This window comes from Nelumbo lutea, chromosome 3 (assembly GCF_056320005.1).
Source record: "Nelumbo lutea isolate HS-2025 chromosome 3, American lotus-T2T, whole genome shotgun sequence".
NCBI lineage: Eukaryota > Viridiplantae > Streptophyta > Magnoliopsida > Proteales > Nelumbonaceae > Nelumbo > Nelumbo lutea.
The window spans coordinates 6030035-6053168 of record NC_142686.1 but is presented as its reverse complement, the minus strand read 5'-3'; the positions used below and the strand labels follow the sequence as shown (position 1 = coordinate 6053168).

The window sequence follows — 23134 nt, the reverse complement described above, 5'->3', positions numbered from 1 at the left end:
CAATGCGACCAAGAGGGTGCAGCGCCAGGCAGCCAAATACGTCATAATAGACGAACGGTTATACCGACGGTCATACTCGCTCCCCTACTTGCGTTGCCTGCGACCTGCCGAAGCCGAGTTCGTACTCCGCGACACTCATGAAGGACTGTGCGGCGGACACTTAGGGCCAGAGCATTCGCCCAAAAATCACTTCAACAAGGATACTACTGGCCAACGATGAAGGCAGAAACTATCGAGCTCGTCAAAAAATGCGACAAGTGTCAGAAGCACGCCAATATCCACCATCAACCTGCCTCCGACCACAAATACCTCGCCAACCCGTGGCCCTTTGCACAATGGGGCATCGACCTCCTAGGGCCATTCCCACCAGCAACAGGTGGAAGAAAAATCTTAGTTGTTGCAATAGATTACTTTACGAAGTGGATAGAAGCCGAACCTCTGGCAACTGTTACGGCTCGAAACATACAGAACTTCTTTTGGAAGAACATAGTATGTCGGTTCGGGTTACCTCGGGTACTAATCTCCGACAGCGGCAAACAGTTCAAGGATATCAAGTTCCAAGAGTGGTGCCAGAACATGGGGATTCGACAAAATTTCACGTCAGTCGCGCACCCGCAGGCAAACGGTCAGACGGAAGTAATGAACAGAGCCATCCTGCGCGGACTGAAAGCACGTCTGGATCGAGCTAAGGGATTGTGGGCCGAAGAGCTACCAAGTGTCTTATGGGCTCACCGAACTACCGAAAAAACAGCCACGAGAGAAACCCCCTTCAACCTCACCTACGGCACTGAAGCAGTGATCCCGGCGGAAATCGAAATACCAACATTGCGATTAGAAAACATACGACAATCGGACGAACGGAGACGAGTTACGTACCAACCTAGACCTACTGGACGAGGTAAGGAACCTCGCGCACATCCGAACAGCGACATACCAGCAGCAGGTAGCTCGCTACTACAATAGCAGAGTAAAGCAACGAAGCTTCCTAATCGGCGACCTGGTCCTTCTTAAGATTATGGTGCCCGAACCCGGCATGGGCAAGCTTGGACCTAATTGGGAAGGGCCCTATAAAGTAAAAAGAGCGCTCGGGGGGGGGGGGCGTACAAACTCGAAACCTTGGAAGGCAAACGAGTACCTCGAGCGTGGAACATCGTGAACTTAAGGCGATACTACCTATAAACCACCAAGCGAAGTGGACGAAATCAGGTCCTATGTGCCACGATGCAAGCCAAGAAGAACTTCAGCGTAGACAAGCAAAGAATCAGTTTGGGGCAGAACACACCGCGGAAATTTAATAACCCGGACAAAGTGGCAAACAAAGAATCAGTTCGGGGAAGAAGAACACGGGGAAAAAGACAATCCATTGCAAGAAACAGTACATTGGCCATCAGAAAGGACTAAAAAAAAATTTACATGCCCGAAGCCACTTTTTCGCCATCGAAAGGCACTTCAACAACACCCGAAGGCCCTACCTCTCCTTCAGAATCCGGCTCGCCATCGGCAGCATTGCCATCTCCTGAGTTATACGCGAAGTGGATATGGCACTTACATCGAGGTCGGGGTACGTATTCCGGATCATCCACCGGCTCAACTTGAACCCCCTCCTGTAAGAATCCACCATCAGATCGTCAAAACGCGGAGAGGCAATGTAGTCTTCAACTGCCTTCTTCTTGGCGTCTTCAATGCCTTGGGAAAAAATATGTGTTCTCTCCCTGATGTCCTCTTGAAGATATTCGACTCGATGCTGCAAATCCAACTTCAAGTCCGCCATATGCTTGACAACTACCCCCATGGCCTCGGCGTCACGCTGAGACCTCGCCTGCCTGGCCATCGCGACGCGAGCAGCCTCTTCAACAGCGTAAACAGCCGCCTCAGTAGCCCGGGTATTTGCCTCTGCAGCACGGAAAGCTTCTTCAGCAGCATGAGCGGCGGCCTCAGCAGCTCGCGCCTGTCGCGAGCTCCTCTCCACTTGGGCCGCCAAGGCATGAATTGAAGAATTCACCTACCAAAAGAAACAAGTGAGCAAATAACAGCAGAAGCAACAGAATAAAAAAGGAAGACGGAATCTAACTTACCACCATGGCATGTGTTACGGCGCGGCATGCAACCTGATTCAAGGGAAGATCGGTCCACGCCGCGACCTCCTCAGGGAAAGTAGCGTCCCTACTCTTCTGAAGAGCGTAGTTCGGCATCAACACGCTCCTAAACTCCCCTTGAGCTCCCGAGCCTGAGGGCCCAGCCCGCGTATGAGCAGACCCGGAGTGAGCAAGAGCACTTGAGTATGCGGGAGCGCCCGTATGAGTGGTCTCAACGTAAGGTGCCCCGGCAGTTTCGTGCACCAGTGGAGTCACTTCGGGCTCCCTGGGCAGATCCTCCGGCGTATGGTCTGGAACTTGGGGCTCCTCATCCAGGGGCAGCTCGGTACGAGTTCGCTTGGCGACCCGCTTCCTCCTCTTCATACCTTGGAACAAACGCCCCCCACGAGTTCTCTCCGCGTCCATGACACCTGTAGAAACGAGTTCGACATCAGAAAAAACGAAAAGAACAGAGCAAGCAAGAACCGCATAGCTAGAAACCTACCCGAACTCAGGCCGGCTGCAATAAGCTTGGCCTCCGTTAAGTAGTGGTGGCACTTTAAGCCTTGCCGTGCCCATTGCCGGAGGCCCTTCACCGTCTCTTTATCGAGAGTCACGCCTAAATCGGGAGCGGCCTCACCCCACCCGGTCTGAAAGGGCCATCCTTGTGCACTTCGCACGCCGAAGTAGTCCCGCTTCCACGCCGGGACCTTATTAGGAAGATTGTGCAGAAGCTTAAAACCCTGGCGAGGAGAAAGGTAATACGCCCGTCTCCCCCCAGGAAGAGAACCCGCCTGTCTCTTGAGCATCAAGATAGAGGAGAATATCTCTAAGTCCAAGGGGAAGTTCTGCTCGCAAAAAAGGGAAACTATCCCCACCAGGTTCCGAGTAGAGTTCGGATGAAGCTAGCCAATGGTGACACCGAGTGGTTTATGACTTTGACAAGGAGGGGATGGAAAGGAAGTCGCAACCTCGCAGCGAGCTGCTCTCGAAAAATCACGATCTCGTCAGGACCGTGTTCCCAAGGAAAGCTACCCGAAGGAATAAAATATGTGTACCCCCCAGGAAGATTGTAAGACAAGTATGGATTGAAGCCCCTTAGGCGTCATGGTCGAAGGACCAAACCTGTCTAGCATCCGACCTCGGCGGGAGGTGGACGCCAAACTGCCCGAAGCGACTCGGCCTACTGGTTCATAGTCCTCAAGCTCCACCTCAGGATCACTGAGGCAGTCGGGGGACACGGCTCGATTGGTGGAACCTACGTCGGCCCTACTCGAAGAATCGTCTGAGCTATCAAAGCCAGACATTGGGGAAAAGACGGATTCAGGAAAGTACTCACTGGAAAGTTTGAAGAACAAGCCAGAGAACCGTGAAGACTGCATAACCAGCCTTGACGCGAGCTGGAAAAGACTTGGACGCGAGCTGAAATGTTGGACGCGAACTCAGTAGACAAACCGCAAAAGTGACAAACCGACCGGGGTCCCCCACTATTTATAGCTACAGTAACCAAGAATCGACCGTGCAGACCGAAGACGATCCGACGGCCCATGTTCTTACTGACCACACATCCCTTAAGGTCGAGACGTGATTGGCGCACGTCTTTCCGAAAAAAGCGAAACGTCAGCGCACGTCTTTTTGAAACCGACGTCGCTTCGACACGCGTCTTTCCGAAACTGACGCACCACACGTCTCCCTGACAGTCGCCCGCGCACGTACAGCAGCGGCGCGCCTTTTTGAAATGACCCCCTGTCACGTCCCAGCGGCGCGAATTGGTTTGAAATTTAAATCGCGCGGTCACAACCACCAGCGTTCTTGAGTAAGCACGTTTCCAGCCTTCTCGGAAACCGAAAGAACCCTAGCAAAAGCAACTCGCGCAGTGAAGGTTCGAAGGACGGGAAAAATCCAACTGTTACCTCGCGAAACTCCCCGCACCATGGCAAGACCCCCGGCGCAAGGAGTGGGGGGCAATTGATGAAGGAAGATTTGGCCCGACCTCTCTATTACGTGACACGTGGCAGAAACAACAACTCGGCAAAAGGGGCCAAGCCTAGGCGGGAACAAGGGGACACGAGCGGACTGAACTCCCTACCGGGGGCCCAAACTCACCCTTTGTAACAGCTCGGGATACACTTCACCTAACTGACCCACCTTGTAACAGCTCGGGATACACTTCGCCGAACTGACCTTGTAACAGCTCGGGTTACACTTCGCTGAACTGACCTTGTAACAGCTCGGGTTACACTTCGCCGAACTGACCTTGTAACAACTCGGGTTACACTTCGCCGAACTGACCCACCTTGTAACAGCTCGGGTTACACTTCACTGAACTAACCTTGTAACAGCTCGGGTTACACTTCGCCGAACTGACCTTGTAACAGCTCGGGTTACACTTCGCCGAACTGACCCACCTTGTAACAGCTCGGGATACACTTCGCCGAACTGACCCACCTTGTAACAGCTCGGGATACACTTCGCCGAACTGACCTTGTAACAACTCGGGATACACTTCGCCGAACTGACCCACCTTGTAACAGCTCAGGATACACTTCGCCGAACTGACCTGCCCTACAGATACCTCCGAGCTCAAGACCGCCTCGCTCAGCACTTCGCATCACCTGGCACCAAAACCAAACAAGTCGTCCCACGCCTGACACTAAGGAAGTTCGTGCCCGAGGACGCCGCGCCTGACTGACTTGGGATCTGATGTTTGGCGGCAGCACCCTAAACGGCCACCTGCCACCGCCACTGACACCGCCATCTCCAGTTAGATAGACGGTTAGGCAGTGACGGTTCTGTCTCAGCAGAAAGGACGACGGTCGAATTGACAAGCACAAGGGTAATCATACCTGACCTGACAAGGGCCCTGGGACGAGTGAACGAAGTGATTATAAGATCCCCCTGCCCCCCGACAACGGGGGTATGCAAACTTTGCGCTATCTGGTATTACCTTGCTTTTGAAGGATTCTAACTTGAATTTCGGAGCCTCTACACCGGGTTCCCCCCGGAGCTTCCCCATCTCCTCCGTTTCAGGTTCCCTGCTACCCCGTTCGGAAGCAAGGCCGCAGACAGCTAAGACCGGCCGGATCGCGCTCCATCAGATAGCATTCTGTAGAAACTATTCAACAGACTGATTGGTCTGAAATCTTTGATATTGGTTGCACCCTCCACCTTAGGTATAAGGGAGATAAAGGTTGTTGTTCAAACTTCTATCCAAAGAAACACTTTGGTGGAAGTCTTGGAACACCTTCAGCAAGTCCCCTTTCACCCCCTCCCAACACTGCTTATAGAATATGTTAGTTAAACCACCCAGCCCTAGAGATTTCTCAGTTCCCAAATTTTTTATCACCTGCCATATTTCACTTTCTGTGCAGATTCCTTTGCTGATCCACGGAAAGTCTCTTGAAATTAAGGTTTTCTAGCAAAGCTCTCCTCGAGGTTCTAAATATCGACACGAGCATATTTCACTTTCTGTGCAGATTCCTTTGCTGATCCACGGAAAGTCTCTTGAAATTAAGGTTTTCTAGCAAAGCTCTCCTCGAGGTTCTAAATATCGACACGAGCCAATACGCCAGTAGGATGTATTGGCCTATTTCGGTGCTTTTTTATGTTTTACTTTTTTTTTTGAAATCGGTCCAGAGGGGCCAGTTTAAGGCCCGGCTACCCTCTGAACCAGTGGTTGGCCCAATACAACCCCTGTAGGAGCGTATCGGGATTCGGGAAGCCACTGGCACGATACATATTGGCCGATACGTGTCGATACTTTGAACCTTGGCTTTCCTTGCCCAAGTTTCTTCGAATAACTCCGAAAAGAAACAAGTGGCAATGTGTTTCATTTCTACCCAGTTTTCACCCACTTGCCCTCGCCATTCAAGTCTCTCAATTTGATTTACTCTTTTCCTTGCATTGGCCATTCTGTGAAAGAAGCTAGAATTCTTATCCCCCACTTTGAGCCACTTAACCTTATCTCTTTGCTGCCACTTTAACTCCTCCTTGTATGCTATAGAATCCAAAGCCACTTTAGTCGAGAGTCTTTCCCTCCTCTCTTCCTCTCCAAGAGATCCCAATTCTTCAACTGAATCCAGATCTTTTATTAACTCTAAGCATTTCCTCTTTTCAACTTCAGCCTTTCCTTGAAAATCATGCTTTCAGCACTTCTTTGATTCCTTTGACCTTTTTAGCCATTATGAAGGAGCTGGTGCCCTCCATTCGGAATTCTGTCCATTTCGACATAAGTAGAGGAACCAACTCTTTCTCTTCAAACCAAGCATTTTCCATCTTGAATGGGGGTTTTGCTTCTCACCTGATTTACCAAATTACCACATAACAACTGAATTGGAGAATGATCCGAAATAGGTCAAGGAAGAGCCACTTGTTTTACTTGCTGGAAAGCCTCTTCCTAACCTGGGAATACTAAAAATTGTCAAGTTTTACCAGAATTGGGGATTCTTGATTGTTTGTCCAGGTATAATGAGCCCCCAAGAGAGGCAGATCCATGAGCCCAAATTGATTCACAAAATCAGCAAATCTTCTAATATCCCTCAATCTCTGAGCACCACCATATTTTCCACCAAAAACCTCAATACATTGAAGTCTCCTCCAATGACCCAAGGCAGGTTAGAATTACCTCTAGCTACTAACAGATCCTCCCACAACCTCTCCCTCTCCTCACTATCCGTAGGACCATACATTAGTAAAAAGGCTTCAGAGCCCCCCTCCACATCCAAAACCACCGAGACTATAGATTCACCGAAATGAGAGAAAATTAGTTTACATTTAGACCGGTCCCATAAAACTAACATACCTTCTGTACTGCCCCTAGCAAGCTTACTTACCCACCACACCTGACCTTGACCCCAAAAACTTCTTACCAACCCAGCAACTATTGCTTCCAACTTTGATTCTGGGATGAATACCACATATGATTTCCACTTGCTCAATAAGTTATGCACCACCATTCTCCTATGCCCAACGCACAAGCCCCGAACATTCCAAGATAAAAGAGACAAGTCCATTAAAACCCAAGAACACCACCCCCTGCTCCCCCCTCAACTACAGCTTTTTCCCCCCTCCCCTTGATGCCCCTTCCCCCTTCCCAACTGTGTCGTTCAACCCCCACACCAATTTCAACATTTCCCTATTTTTCTTCAACCCATTTCCCCCTTTCTTCACATTTGCTTTACCTTTCTCTTCCATCCACCTCCTCTCAATAAATTCCAAATAATTAATTGTTTCCTCCTCCATGCCACTATTGAAATCCCAAGAAATCTCCCCAGGCCCAAGAGCTTCGAATTCACCCAGGCTGAAGAACCTTCCACCCCCTTCCCTTTAACTCCCTCTTTCTCTGCTCTTTAAATCGTCCTTAGAAGACCCTATCGTCTCCCCCAACCTTCCTCCTTCCCCTTCCCTCCCCTCCCCTAGTGTGCATACTTGTGAATTGCCTTCCGCAGTGGTGAACTCCTTGTGAACAACACTTACTTTGTCCCTACCCATCGCCAACAATGTGACTTCCGTCACCTCCAATAATTGATTGAATTGGGAAGCCTGCTCTGGAGCACATTCTGATAGGGTTCCTATCGGCGTTGCAGGCGAAGGATCTGGCTAAGATTCCCATTGTAGCTAAGGAGATAACGCTTGGTTCAAACCAACAATGTCAGGTTTCCTTACTTGACTCTAGCATCAAGCCCCTCCACACTCCTCTTGCAAAACAAGTAGCTGGGCCAGAGCTAAAAGGCAACTTAGGCCTGCCAAGTGAGGTAGGCCCCCAGTCCATCCCACCTGAGGCGGTCTGCTCTGGGTCCAGTCTCGCTCGATCTCCACTCAACCCCTCTCAACCCCGCACTAAATTGGAGCAGTCAACTCCCAAACTCTAACCACCCCCAACTTCCAAAAATACCCCTCAAAATTCCCTTCGAGCCCCTTGTTTTCACTATTTCTCAGCCCCCTCCAGGACTTGACATACTTCAATCTAACACCATGTTTAACTCTACCAGGCATTCCAGAAGAGCCTCTTTAAACCAACTCTTCGAGAGCCCTTCCCGCTTTTTGTTAGACTTTGAAAGTTGAATCTCCTTTTTCGCTCCATCATGAGGCTAGTCTACCATCTAATGGTTCACAAGTGGGGTTGAAAATTCCGTCTCCTTCCACGGGTTTGAAGGTGTCACTTTATCATCTGACTGCCCGTCTCCCATCGTCTTCCCCTCCATCTTCCTCGTTTTCGATGACCTTCCCTTGCTCGAGCTTCCTTCTTCTTCCACCAACAGAACCACTGTATTATTCATCTCTGATCCCCCCCCCCCCTTTTTTCTCCTCCTCTTTTCCCCCTCCCCTCTCATCCCAAGCCCCCTCACTCCACCCCCTATAACTCACCCCCGGCTTGATTTCCTTCCAGATCTAGACCCAACAAGACAAGTTCCCCACCATTATGATATAATGGACTGCCAGGGAGGATTAGAACACTTGTGATATAATGGACTACAAAAGTCAAGAAATTAAAAAACAATTTACAATATCCCTTTTCATTACCACAACCCAAGTTCCTAATATATTTAAGATATTCATGAGAGGAACACCAAATACTCCATATGAACATAAACCTAATAGACAAGTTATACTTTATGTAGATCAAGAGTAGACCTACTCAAGAAAAAAATGATAATAGACAAATAACTAAAACCAATACCCTAAAGGTCATGGGATCTTATTTTAAGAAAAAAACACAACCCATTAAGCAACAAGCTAGGAAAAAATAATCAAAAATACCTTGGTCACTGGAAGTAACGTGGCTGCATGTGAAAATGCTACATCTGTCAAAGAAGTAGGCAATGGATTGGAAGCTACATCAGACACAAATGTTCTTCTATGGACCTCCCGCAAAGCATGCAAAGAAAGTTGCCATAGAAGTTCAACAAATCTGTAGTCACAATATGAAACATATTTCTCAGTTCTAGTGACTCAGTTTTTGAACATGCATTGCAAAATCTAAGGACATGGATGACCTATGGCCATAATGCTGAAGAAATTAAAAATAGAGACACATATATACAGACTAATACATTCGCATAACATAAAAAACAAAATGACAAACTGAAAGAAATATACAAAAAATAAGAAAAAAAAAAAGAAGAAAATAACCCAAAATGACAGACAACAGATGCATGATTCAGGTAAGGAAATTGAAAATATTAAGCTGCACTTGAACTCTGACCACTAGTACTAACAGAAAGAAATCTTTGGTCTCCATTGATGATAATGCTATCAGGAACTTCCTCGTAGATCATGAATATCTTTACCTAGTATTATCAAATCCCAAGTGTACAATAATGGCAGTATGCCCAACAATTTTCCCAAGCCTTACTCTAAATACTTATCTTGTTGAGCAAACAACGCCTTTGAAAAACAATATCCACCTTGAATTATTGAAATTAGAAGAACTAAAACAACGGTTTTGAACAGGAAATTTTTTTCCTCTAAATTAAAGGTATACAGGCACCCAATCAAACAGTATTCTCTTCATAGACGGTGTCGTGTCAGGTTAACTTCACAATCACATGGTGGAAACATTAGAGTCAAACAATCACACTCAGTAACCTCCACCAAGCACTTGAGTCAAATAGCTCCGCAAACATGCCAATACTTAAACAGCCGAAGCTTACAATTTCTCAAGAAACTTCAATAAACAGTTCATAAAGAACCAAGGAATGCGTACCACAGGGAACATGAAAATTAGTGACAATATTAGACAAAACGAAAATTCAAGCAAATGTTTAAACGAATAAAAGGCAAAGGAAAAGGAGTAAGAAATTAAGAAAATGCAACCTCGGCCCACAACAAGTAGCGAGTGAAGAAACCCTTGAATTGCTTCTCGGAAGGGCCCCTTGGGATTCGAGCTCGGTTATAATCCCCTGCACGACCTGGAGCAGAACATGGAGAATTAAAACACTTATTCGAAGCAATCAGCGTGAACAAAATTTAAATTCGCAATTCGGTTCACAGATAAGCGGTTGAAAATTTTACCTTTCTAAAGTCACGCGACTGTGCAGAATCGAAGATTGGCCAAACCTTATCGAAATCCTGCAAGATCTCGAGATTTAGAAACCGAGAAGAATCCAACGGAAATTACCAATAAAAAAAAAAAGGAATGCCAAGATCTACAGGATCAGAAGTGGTACCTTTGCAGATTGAACTGGACCCCTTAGTGAAGATAAGATGAAATAAAGAAGCTGTTCGCCCAATTTCGGATTGGAATGTCGGAAAAGTCCTACTCGAGGAGTACCATTATTGCCACCTACGCCAATGATGGCTGGATCAAGCCCTAATAACAAACAGTTGGTGTACATTGCGCTCTCTAACTCAACCTCCCTCTTCTTCTCTCTGTCCATTATCATTAATCTGTGTCTCTCCCCTCTTCTATCTGAAGCTTCTGTTCCTCTCTCTCTCTCTCTCTCTCTCTCTCTCTCTCTGTTGTCGCTCTTGCTCTGTTCCTCCTACAGTCCCACCTCTGTATTTTTTTTCGGGTATCCTCCAGGTTACGGTAGCTCCTTATTTTATTATTAATTCAAATTATTCCCATTTTTTACATTTAGAACCTTTTACATAAATTATTTTAGAAATGAACCTTGTAATGATATGTAATACGCCAAAAGCTGTAAACAAATTGAAGGAGCGATAAACAAATGTCAAAATTTACAAGGACTTGATTTCGATTATCGATTGCGCACTAAATGTCAGGGGTGTTTACATTAAATGTCAAATCCGATCCAAATCGAGTTGGTCCACTGGTCGGTTTTTGTCTCTATGAGAAAATAAACCGATAATTCGGTTCGGTTTGAGTTTTCATATTGAACCGAATCGATCCCATATGTTTAAGTAATTATTAATAAGTCCCTAACTTATATCTTAAATGTTGATATATTTTATTTGTGTTTTGTTTGAACTTTTAAAAAAATGGTTATTTATGATAAAAACTAAAAACATAAAACCGATGGAGGGTGATATGACACGACCTCCTAAGAAAGCGACACGTGGACGTGACTCAACATATGCAACAGCTCAGCATGACAGTCTGGCTACAACTGAGTAACGAGCTTGTTAAAGTCCTCGCAGGTCAACTCGCTACGGCGCGAGCTCGAGGACCCCAGTATGCTGAAAGGGAATACTCCAAGTCAAGTCTATCCCAGCTCGCGGGCTGAGAGAATCAGCTCGCTCCAATACTTAGGCAAGAGGACTACCACAGAGGCAACCTCAGGCGGAACCACCTCAGGATACCTCCAAGAGCTCGCTACAAGGCAGCTCGCTATTGAGCGATGCGGCATTTTCAGGAAGCTTCTTATTTCACGAGACCGTACCCGTCAGACTACACCACGTCTCTTGACTAACAACACAGTCCCTGCTAGCCCAACAGACTGCGCCCACGTCTCTCGATAGGAGGTAGCATGTCTGTCCTTTCCGGGTCATGTCTCTCATCTGATTGGGTAGTACTCTGCAACGGTTACTTGCGTAGCCCTAGCAAATAAAGGCCACGACAAAGGCCAGTGGCGATTTCACTTGATTTGACAAAAACAACCATATTTAAAGGCCCCAGTGTCGAAGGGGTGGAGGGAACTGAACTGGGACTGATCTAGTGCTATCTGCACTCTTAGCTCTCTTTGCATCCTTTACAGCTCTCTCAAGTGTTATAACTTAAGCATCAGAGTATTCCCACCGGGTGAGCTCCTTGGGAATCCTTCACATTCTTCTTCTCAGGTATCGTCTGTCGCCAGGTAGGAGCTAGACGTCTGCCAGCTAGGAGTGCCAGGATCGCACTGCATCATTTGGCGCCATCTGTGGGAACGCTTCAAAAAGCCTTCCTCTAATATCTTCAACTTTCTCTAAGAGCTCAACATTCATGGATTCTTCTAGCAATGCCAAATGTGGTGCTGACTAGAACGCTTCTGGGGAACAACCTCAACTCCCGACTGTCTGCATTGGACAGTTCACCGTCCCCCTCTCTGTGGACGGAACTCCCAGCCTAAATGTGCCTTTGATAGTGGCACCTGTGAACGCTCCACTCCCTTCCACGGTTGGAGCAACCTTCACTGAACCTTCCGTTGTTTCCCCAGTAACCAACCAAAACCAATTGGAATACCTGGTGCAGTGCATGCGAGCCATGCAAGCTCAAATGCAATAGTTCAAGGAGTTTCAACTCTACCAACAGCAAATGTTGCATCAAGTTTCCCAGTACCAGTACCAACAGCAGTTCCCTTCACTGCCTCAGGCCCAGCAGCCGCTTCCTCCTCGGCATCTGGCTATGAAACAAGCTAAGCCCTCCCGTCGGAGCAAGCGTCCTCGCTAGGGAGAGGCCTCTCAAACCCAGAATCCTTCCAAGAGCCAAGCCTCATCCCACAGCAGGAAGGAGAGACTAGTCACCCCCGCCTCGTAGCCTACAGGCAGGTCGGGGGCCTCCCAGCCGGTCAAGCCTGCATCACCTCAGCACTCTCAGTTCGAACTCCCGCTCGCTAAAAACCAGTTTGAGGTCCTAGCCGCAAATTACAGGCATGGCCCTTCGGTTCATAGCTATCATCAGCAATCTGAGCCCATCGAGCTCGGTAATACTCAAGCAAGCAGCACCAACGCCAAGCCAACGAAGCAGTAGTGGAGGCGCCGACGAGCTCGCCGAACAGCCACTCGCGTCCTGCCCGAGCTCAAGGGTAAGGAGGAGGTAAGCTCAGATGAAGTAAAAGCTACACCTCTCCTTTTAGTTCCTTCCCCTTTGTCGCCAAAACTTCTTGCTATTCTTATGCCAAAGGACTTCAAGCTTCCTCCCCTGGATAAGTATGACGGATCCATCGATCCGAATGACCATGTTGGTGCCTTCCGGTCCCAGATGCACCTAGCAAGGGCCAGTGAATCCTGTATGTGCGTGACTTTCTCCACCACCTTCAAAGGAGTGGCCCGCACGTGGTACTGGAATTTTGCACCCAAGTCGATAAGAAGCTGGGCGCACTTCGTGCAAGTCTTCACTTCCCATTTTGTCACCAGCAAGAGATGCCCGATAACTTAGGAAAGCCTCCTCGGCATAGTCTAGAAGGAAGGGGAGTCCATTCGGAGTTACATCAAGCAGTTCAATGACGCTTGTTTACAAATACCTAATCTGAACCCCGTAGTTCATCTCACTGCGCCCAAGCAAGGCATTACCCATAAAGAATTCAAGTGGCATGTGGTTGTTAATCAACCCAAGATTGTGACCATGTTCCTCAAGCTCGCAGATCAGTTTATAGGGACGGAGGAGGAGATCAACCAGAAAGGTGAGCAGGCCCTCGAGAAAAGAAAAAGGGAAATAGAGCCCTTGACTCAGGGTGATAACAAGAAGAAGAAGGACCAAGCTTGGGGGGCAAGGCCGGGTCAGCCTTTCTGAGCTCCAGCAATAGAGATGACAGACTACATTCCTCTGAACACAAAGCAGGTCGAGATCCTCATGGCGATCAAAGACGCCCCATATGTGAAGTGGCCACCTCGGTTGAAGGCAGATCCTAGTGTAAGAAATAAAAACTTGTATTGTAGTTTCCATAAAGACTACGGCCATAGCACCAAAAATTGAAAAAACCTCCGCGACAAGATAGAGGAGCTCATTCATCGCGGATACTTAAGAAATTTTGTACAAAATAATAATAATAATAATAAAGCAGGTCGGCAGGGGGAGCATAGTAGAGATGCTCCCGAATCCAGCAGGCAGGCAGAGCAACAGCAGAGGCAGTCCCTGGAAGAGATACCAGTTCGGGGGACTATCCACGTGATCGTTGGAGGTTCGATTGTCGCGGGCGGCACTTCGGCTGTAGCTCGGACATCAACCCGCGAGGCCACTAGGGAAGAGTAAAATCCCCTAAAGCGGCCAAGGACGAAAGACCCGATCTTCTTCACAGAGGACGATGTGCGCAGGGTCCACTACCCCCATGATGAAGTGTTCGTTATAAAGGTAAAAATCAACGACTTTGAGGTCAAGCGTGTCCTCGTCGACTCGGGCAACTCGGCGGATATCCTTTTCAAAGCAGCATTTGACCAGCTCCAGCTCCAAGAAAGCGACCTGAAGCCCGCAAATACTCCCCTGGTAAGCTTCAGCGGAGAGGAAGTCAGGCCCCTGGGAAGGATTACAGTACCTGTGGAAGTCCGCACCTGGCCTATCATAGTGAGGCTCAACCACGACTTCTTAGTGGTCGCAACCCCCTCCCCGTCCAATGCCATAGTAGATCGGTTGATCACCCATGCCCTACGTGTTGTGGTCTCCACTTACTATTTGGCAATGAAGTTCCCCACGAACTTCGGAATTGGGATAGCGTGAGGTGACCAGCTCGACTCTCGCAAGTGCTACGTCGCCGCCCTCAAGGGGAAAGCCAAGGTGGCCGACAACCTCGAGCTGGAGCGAGCTGCACCCACGGAAGAGACTGTCTCCATCCCAGCATCAACGGAGGACCCAGCCCGGACACTTCAGATCGGCGCTTCCATTGAGGAGCCTCTACGATCTCAACTGGTACGCTTCTTATTTGAAAATTTAGATGTTTTTTCATGGTCCGCGGTAGAGATGCCCGACATAGACCCTAGCATCATAACTCACAAGCTTAATATTGATCATGTAGTTAGGCCTGTTAGACAGAAGAAACGCATCTTAGCCCTAGAGCGATGGAGGGCAAGTCGATGAGGAGGTGGAGAAGCTCCTCGCGGCCGACTTTATCTGAGAAGTCCATTACCCGAGTTGGGCGGCCAACCCCGTTCTAGTAAAAAAAGCAAACGGTAAATAGTGCATGTGCGTCAACTACACCAACCTGAACCGAGCTTGCCCAAATGACTGCTTCCCACTCCCCAGGATCGACCATCTGGTGGACGCGACCTCAAGGCATGAGTTGCTGAGTTTCCTAGATGCCTATTTGGGCTACAACCAGATCAGGATGGCCCAGCTAATGAAGAAAATATTGCCTTCATAACCGAGCCCGGCTTGTACTATTACAAGGTCATGCCCTTTGGGCAAAAAAATTCTGTGGCAAACTTTCAGAGACTTGTAAATAAATTGTTTGAGCCATTGATTGGCAGAAAAATAGAATGTTATGTAGACGACATGGTCGTCAAAACCCAATTTTTGCACGATTTAATACAAGACTTACATTCAGTTTTTGAAATTTTGCGTAAACTTAACATGAAATTGAACCCAAATAAGTGTGTCTTCGGTGTCACCTAGGGTACATCGTTAACCGATGCAACATTGAGGCTAACCCGGATAAAATAAGGGCCATCCTAGACATGAGACCACCCCGGAAACTGAAGGAGGTTTAGAGGTTGAATAGATGCTCTTAGCCGCTTCATGTCCAAGTCGGCAGGCTGTTGCCTGCCTTTCTTCAAGGCAATTAAAAGCAAAGGTTTTGAATGGACCAAAGAGTGCCAGCTCGCGTTCGATGAGCTCAAAAAGTACCTCGCTAGTATACCGGTCTTAACCCGACCCAAGGAGGGCGATGTTTTAGAGTTGTACCTCTCGGCAAGTGATGAGGTGGTCAGTTCGGTACTGATAAAAGAGGTAGATCGGGTCCAACAACCTATCTACTATGTTAGTAAAGTGTTGCAGGGAGCAAAGACGAGATATCCGGAGATAGAAGAGTTGGCCTATGCACTAGTTATTGCAGCCCGAAAGCTTCGTCCGTACTTCCAAGTTCACACTGTCATCGTCCTTACCAACAAACCTCTGAGACAAGTTCTACTCAAGCTCGAGGTCTCCGGTAGACTGACGAAGTGGGTCGTTGAGCTTAGCGAGTACGACCTCCAATACAAGTCACGAACTATTATCAAGGCCCAAGCCTTAGCAGACTTCGTCGTGGAATGCACTTTCAGCTCCGAAGTCCCCAGGCCGGTCGAGCATGAGGCCCCCAGCTTGGGTGAGCCCGAAGTTCCTAGGCCGGTTGAGCTCGAGCACCGTGAGGTAGCAACTAGTGTGGCATCTCTCCTAGTTAGGCCAAACGTGAACTGGGATGAGGAGCCCTGGATCCTTCACATAGATGGCTCGTCAAACCAGTAGGGTAGCGGAGCCGGAATCATTATGTACGGCCCAAGCAGCACGAAACTGGAGTACGCACTACACTTCGAGTTCGCCGCATCTAACAATGAAGCAGAATACAAGGCGTTAATAGCTGGGCTGGCTCTAGCCAAGGAAGTGAAAGCCAAGCATATCGCCATCTGTTGTGATTCCCAGCTCGTGGTCAATCAAGTCATAGGCAAATACAAAGCTTGCAAACCAACCATGATCGCCTACTTATCCAAAGTAAGAGAGGCTCTGCTCAACTTTCAGTCACACTTCATCAAGCAAATCCCGAGATCGGAGAACACTGAGGCCGATGCCCTATCCCGGTTAGCCAGTGCTAGTGATAATACCATGAGACCCGTGTACATAGAGAACATGTCTCGGCCTAGCATTCACGGGGGGTAGAGGAGGTTACTCTCGTCGTTCAAGCAGAGCCGAGTTGGATCGATCCGCTCGTGAGCTTCCTGCTGCACAGGACCCTCCCTACAGATCGTAACGCTACTAGAAGGGTAGAGCGTTAGGCGACCAAATACATCATAATAGACGAACGGTTGTACCAGAGGTCTTGCACGCTCCCCTATATACGCTACTTGCGACCTTCTAAGGCCGAGCTCGTGCTCCGCGACACTCATGAGGGCCTGTGTGGCGGACACTTGGGGGGCAGGGCCCTCACCCAAAAAGCGCTACGACAGAGGTACTACTGGCCAACAATGAAAGCAGACGCGATCGATCTCGTCAAAAGATGTGACAAGTGCCAGAAGCACGCTAACATCCACCATCAGCCCACTGCCGACCTCAAGTATCTCACCAGCCCGTGGCCTTTCGCACAGTGGGGGATTGATATACTTGGCGACAAGCTAGAGAAGGTTCTTAGTAGAGGCAGTTGATTTTTTCACTAAGTGGGTAGAAGTTGAACCCCTTGTAACGATCATAGCTCGGAACATACAAAACTTCTTTTGGAAAAATATAGTGTGTCATTTCAAGTTACCTTGAGTACTGATCTCTGATAACAGTAAGCAGTTCGAGAACATTAAAATCCAGAACTGGTTCCAAGACATGAGAATTCGATAGAACTTTACCTTAGTCGCACACCCTCAAGCAAACGGCCAAGCGAAAGTCACGAATAGAGCTATCCTTTGTGGACTGAAGGCACGCCTGGACCGAGCTAAAAGGCTATGGGCAGACGAGCTACCCAGTGTTCTATGGGCTTATCGATGCATAGTGAAGACCGCTATAGGCGAGACCCCCTTCAACCTCACCTACAACACTAAAGCAGTCATCCCAGCCAAGATCGAGGTTCCCTCGTTACATTTAGAAGCGTATGATGACAAGGCAAAGACGAGCTACGTACCAACCTCGACCTACTTGACGAAGTACGAGACCTCGCATATATTAGGACCGTAGCCTACCAGCAGAGAGTAGCTCGGCATTATAATGCCAAGGTCAAGAAGTGGAACCTCCGCGTCGAATACCTGGTTTTTCGTAAAGTTATGGTGCCTGAGCCCGATGTTGTTAAGCTTAGGCCAAATTGGGAAGGACCCTACTGAGTAAAGCGGGTGCTCGGGGAAGGAACATACGAGCCCAAAACCCTAGAAGGGAAACAAGTACCTCGGACATGGAATATTGTCAACTTAAAGCAATATTACCTATAAATTACTGAGTAGACCACGAGTCACTCCCAGAGCCTAAGGGCCAAAATGCTGAGCTAACAAAGACCTCAGCATGATAAGACCCAATCGCCTCTCTGGCATGGGCGAACTCTAAGAGTGGACTATAAGTCACTCCCTCAGCCTAAGGGCTAAAACGCCAAGCTAACGAAGACCTCAGCACCGTATAAGACCTAACTATTTCATCGGCAAAGGCTAAGTATTAATACCGAAGGCATAGGAAGCTCAGGCGTGAACCCTATGAAGCGTAGGTCGCCTCGATATACTAGTTGAACCCAATAAGGGACAACCTACGTCAATTTAACCTAGGTGCATACAGCTCGGGCATATGCTTACTATTATAACCACCTTGAGGTATACTATAACTACCCCAAGTACTGAGGAATAGTTCGGGGTAACAATTACCGAAAGGCCTTACTTCGGGTATGTAGCTCTAATAGCTCGAGTGATAAAATCACTTCGACAGAAAGTAAAGAGCACACAACACTTAGTAGAAAAAAAAAAAACAAAACATCTCACTACTAGTTCTTATAAACAAAAACAAAGAAAAAACTGGGCCCAATCGCCCGAGAGAGTTCATAAGAAAAAAAAAAGAAATATTTAAAACCGGGTTCAGACACCCGGGAACAACCATTCCAGAATCAGAAGAAAGAAAAAAAGAGCAGCAACCGGCCTCAAGGTTCCAACGCCTCCATGTCCTCGTCATCCTCCAGAGAGTCAGGCTTCTCCTCCTCCGCCATGTCCGCCGTCTCTAGATCCAAACCCTTCATCGTTATACCCTCAAGGTTGAGCTCAGAGAACTTCTTCCGGACCCACCAACGGAAGAGTTTGAATCCAAAATGGTAGGAACTCGAGCAATACTCCACCAGGAGGTCATGGTACTCCTGGCAGTCCTTGAAGTGCCACATCGCCTTAGCTCGTTCAACCTCCACCATGGCGTCGAAGTTCCGAGTCCGATTTTGAAGCGTGGACTCCATGTCTTGGACCTGCTGGCGAAGAAGCTCCCTCTTCACTATCACCCTCGACGACTCCTCCCAGTAGCGAGCGCTCTCCTCAGACAGTCGGGCGATCCGTGCTTCTTGGTCCCGGATGAGCAGCTCCTGAGCCTCAATCCCCTTTCAAGCTTGAAGGACTTCACCTCGGGCCTGGTCGAGCTCGCCTTGGAGCTTCTGCACGTTTGACCTCCGAGTAAGAGTGTCGTTGGAGTGGATATTGGTCTGGAGGGCCATGGTGTGAATGGCGGAGTTCACCTACCAACAAAAGGCCGAGGTCAAAAAAGAAAAAAGAAGGAGAAGAAGGGAAAATAAGAAAAAAACAACCACTTACCACCATACAGTGAGTTGAGGCTAGCTTGGCGATCTGATTAGGGTCCATCCCTCCCCAACTGGCAACCTCCTCGTGGGTGACTGCCTGACGACTCCTTCGCGAAGCCACAATGAAGTCAGTGATGCTTTCCCACTCTCTGGTAGGGAACTGCGCGGAGGCGAAGGGGTGGGACTGCACAGACGGAGGGTACTGCCCTCGTATCGGGACCTCGCATTCTTCTACGCCACCTTCCGTGGCTACTCCCTCGAACAGGACCGATGGGACCTCCAGCAGTGGTGGAATGAAGGCTGGATCAGCAGCCTCGAACTCAGTGCTCCCATAAGTGGAAGCTCGGTCAGAGCGCGATTTCTTCGCCCTATGCTTTTGGTTGTTTGAAAGAAGGCGGCGCGCATCAACACCAGACATGTTGGCTGCCAAAAATCACAAGGCATTAGTCCAGCAAAAAAAAATCAAATCACAAGGCATTGCGCGACCTAAAAGGCAACCTATCGAGGCTCAGGCTAGCCTGCGCGAGCTTGTCCTCGGTCAAGTAGTCCGAGCAATGGAAGCCAATCGCTGCCCAAGATAGCAGCGTTTCCCGAATTTTTGGATCCAAGTCAACAACCGAATCCTGGATGGCGGCCCTCTAGTGAGTTGGGAAGGGCCACCCTTCTGGGTTGCGAACTACAAAATTATCCCACTTCCAAGTCGGGATCCTATTCGGCAGCTCGTGTAGGAGCTTGAAGCCGGGACGGGGAGAAAAGTAATAGGAACGCCTTTCTGGAGGCGCTCCGGGGGAAGCATTCTTGATAGAAAGGATAGTGGAGAAGATGTCGAGGTCAAGAGGAAGACAATATTCATAAAACAAAGAAATTGTCCCAACTACATTTCGGATTAAGTTGGGGTGAAGCTGGTCTATGGTAACGTTAAAGTGGTTTAAAACCTCCACTATCAAAGGATGCAGAGGAAGACGAAGGCCAGCGACGAGCTGTTCCTAAAAGATCACGATTTCGTCGTGACCGTGCTCCCAAGGATAGTCACCGGAGGGGAGACTGTAGATGAGATTTCTGGGGAGGTCAAATTGAAGGACCAAGGTCTTGAATCTCTTCATCAACATGGAGGAAGGACCAAAGCTGTCCAACTCCCTACCCCGGGAGGTGGAAGCCATTTCCCCAAAGGCCTCCCGATCCTCCAGAGCCTGCCCCCAAGCTCCCCTTGAGCTCGAAGGGGCGTCATCTTGGTTACCGCCCCGGGGAAAAACATTGTACGAGTACCCAGACATTGCTGACAAAGCGATAAGACTCACTAGGAAAATGCTAAACCGAAAAGACGATGCGAATAGGAGAAGAACTCGAGCAGCTAGGTGAAGGTGCGACCTTAGATCTGAAAGCAAGGCAAGTTGGCGTAAAGGAAATGAGGCTTGGGGCCCTCCTATTTATAGCCACTGTGCCCACAAACCAACGGCTCAGATTAAGGCGAATCCAATGGTTCGTAATCAAGCTGACTGCACGAATTCTGAAACCGAAATGAGACTGGATGCACGTCTTCCATGATTAAGGTAATGTCGGCTGCATGTTTCCCGGAACTGAGAGTCATTTTGGCATGTTTTTTGGCATTTGAAAAGTACAGAATTCGCCTAACATCTGCGTGTGTATTTAATGTGATCGGTCAATCGAGTTTGAATTTTGGGTCAAATCCACCCGTCACACTCCATGAACTCCTCGCGCTAGGGTAGAATCCTTAGCCCAAGGAGTGGGAGGCAATTGATTAAAGGTAATTTGACCCGACCTCCTAAGAAGGCGACACGTGGACGTGACTCAACATAAGCAACAACTCAGCATGATAGCCTGGTTACAACTGAGTAACGAGCTCGTTAAAGTCCTCGTAGGTCAGCTCACTACAGTGCAAGCTCGAGGACCCCAGTGTGCTGAAAGGGAATACTCCAAGTCAAGTCTATCCCAGCTCGCGGGCTGAGAGAATCAACTCGCTCCAATACTTAGGCAAGAGGACTGCCCCAGAGGCAACCTCAGACGGAACCACCTCGGGATACCTCTAGGAGCTTGCTACAAGGCAGCTCACTATTGAGTGATGCGGCGTTTTCAGGAAGCTTCTTATCTGACAATATTGTACCCGTCAGACTGCACCACATCTTCTGATTGACGGCGCAGTCCCTGCCAGCCCAGTAGACTACACCTACGTCTCTTGATAGGAGGTGACGTGTCTATCCTTTCCGAGTCGTGTCTCTCATCTGATTGGGCAGCACTCTACAATAGTTACTTGTGCAGCCCTAGCAAATAATGATTGCGATAGAGGGCCAATGGCGGTTATGCCCGATTTGACAAGAACATCCGTATTTAAAGGCCCTTGTGTCGAAGGGACAGAGGGAACTGAACTGGAACTGATCTAGCGCTATCTGCACTCTTAGCTCTCTTTGCATCCTTTACAGCTCTCTCAACTAGAACTGATCTAGTGTTCATCGGAGTATTCCCACCGGGCGACTCCCTAGGAATCCTTCACCTTCTTCTTCTCAGGTACTTTCTGTCGCCAACTAGGAGCCAGACGTCTGCCAGCTAGGAGTGCCTGGATCCCGCTACATCAAAAATCAATACAAATATAATATAATGGTATATTATTTAATTCGATTTTGTATAAAGTTAAATATATATTGACAAAAAAAAATCAATTTTGCATAACAACTAATCAATGTAAATATATATTTTTATTTTGCATAAAAACTAAAATGAAATAAACTTAAATATAGATAGATATTTTAGTTTAAAATATATACAAAAAATGACTAAACTGATAAACCGACCCAAATTGACCCTTCAAGTTTGGGTCGATTTTGCTTCAAGGTCGATTGGCTTCGGTTTAGTTAATAAGTAAACCGACTAGGTCGGGTCGGTTGAAGAAAATGACTCAAATCGACCCACCCCAATTCGTGAACACCCCTACTAAACGTGTATAAACTTTAGGAAGCCATTACTTTGCACTCCAATATTCAATTGAGGTGCTTTTTTTTATTCTCGATAACTTTTCGAGATCTATGTGTCCCGAGAAGCCATAGGCGCCTTGCCCTTCTATTTCCTAAAAAAATATTTTTAGCCTTAAATTGCATTTTTTATATTTTTTACAAATAAAAAATTTAATATAAAATAACACATACATTACATGTAAAACATAATTATACATTATTTATTGAAAAAATGCATGTTTATAAAAACGGTTCGACCTTTTTGGCCGAACCTGTCCATGTGGTACAACCTAACCCATTCGACCCAGCTAGTCGAACTAGTGACCCATGATCAAGAGGCAAAAACGATTTCGGCCTCCGGTTTAATTTTTAAAACGTTGGCTTGGACAAGTTCCAATAAAGTCAAACTAGTGACCCGCAACCCTTAATTAATTAATTTAGTAAAATAAGTAAGTAAATAAACTTGTTGATAACCCTACATACTGGGCTTAGGAGAGAGAGAGATATGAGAGAAATAATTTGTTAGTGAATAAATTATTATTTAATTTAATTTAGTAAATTCAATAAATAAAAACTAATGGATAATAATTTACTTAATTTATCAAAATAAATAAATTAATAACTTAATTTAGTAAATTAAATAAATAAAAACTCATTTATTATTGGGATGGGAAAGGTATAGGTTGTACCAACTAGACTTGTTCATGGGCTTAGTAGCCCGATAGTTCAGCCTGACTCATTAACAACACTAACTTAATTAATTAAATAATTTAAGATAGCCTTTACCAATCTTGTGTTGATAATACATTAAGTTTTATTTATTTATTTACTTATTTTAATAAATTATTTAATTAGTTAATAATTTAATAATCTAACAAATTATTATTGCTAGAAAGACCTAGAATCGTATATATATATGTCTAATCTCTCACTTGATTGTCTATTTATCTTATCTATTTTACTAAATTTATTTATTTATTAAATTAAATTAATTATTATTTAACTATTTGCAATTATTTCACTATATAAAACAAAAATACAATAACAAAAGTTATATCTCCCTCTTTCACTCTATTGC

At 47.1% G+C, this 23134-nt stretch overlaps 1 protein-coding gene across 1 annotated transcript in view; it reads right to left on the bottom strand.

The window, feature by feature from the left end:
* Positions 1 to 10599, bottom strand: part of LOC148862574 (AUGMIN subunit 6-like) — a 44074-nt gene extending 33475 nt beyond the window's left edge. The window contains exons 1-4 of the mRNA XM_088974402.1: positions 10244 to 10599; positions 10089 to 10145; positions 9891 to 9985; positions 8835 to 8985 (exon numbers count right to left, since the gene is read on the bottom strand). Coding sequence (XP_088830528.1) covers positions 8835 to 8985; positions 9891 to 9985; positions 10089 to 10145; positions 10244 to 10459 — 519 coding nt within the window. The 5' untranslated portion in view covers positions 10460 to 10599. The remainder of the gene's footprint in view (positions 1 to 8834; positions 8986 to 9890; positions 9986 to 10088; positions 10146 to 10243) is intronic.
* Between the last annotated feature and the right edge of the window lie 12535 nt (positions 10600 to 23134).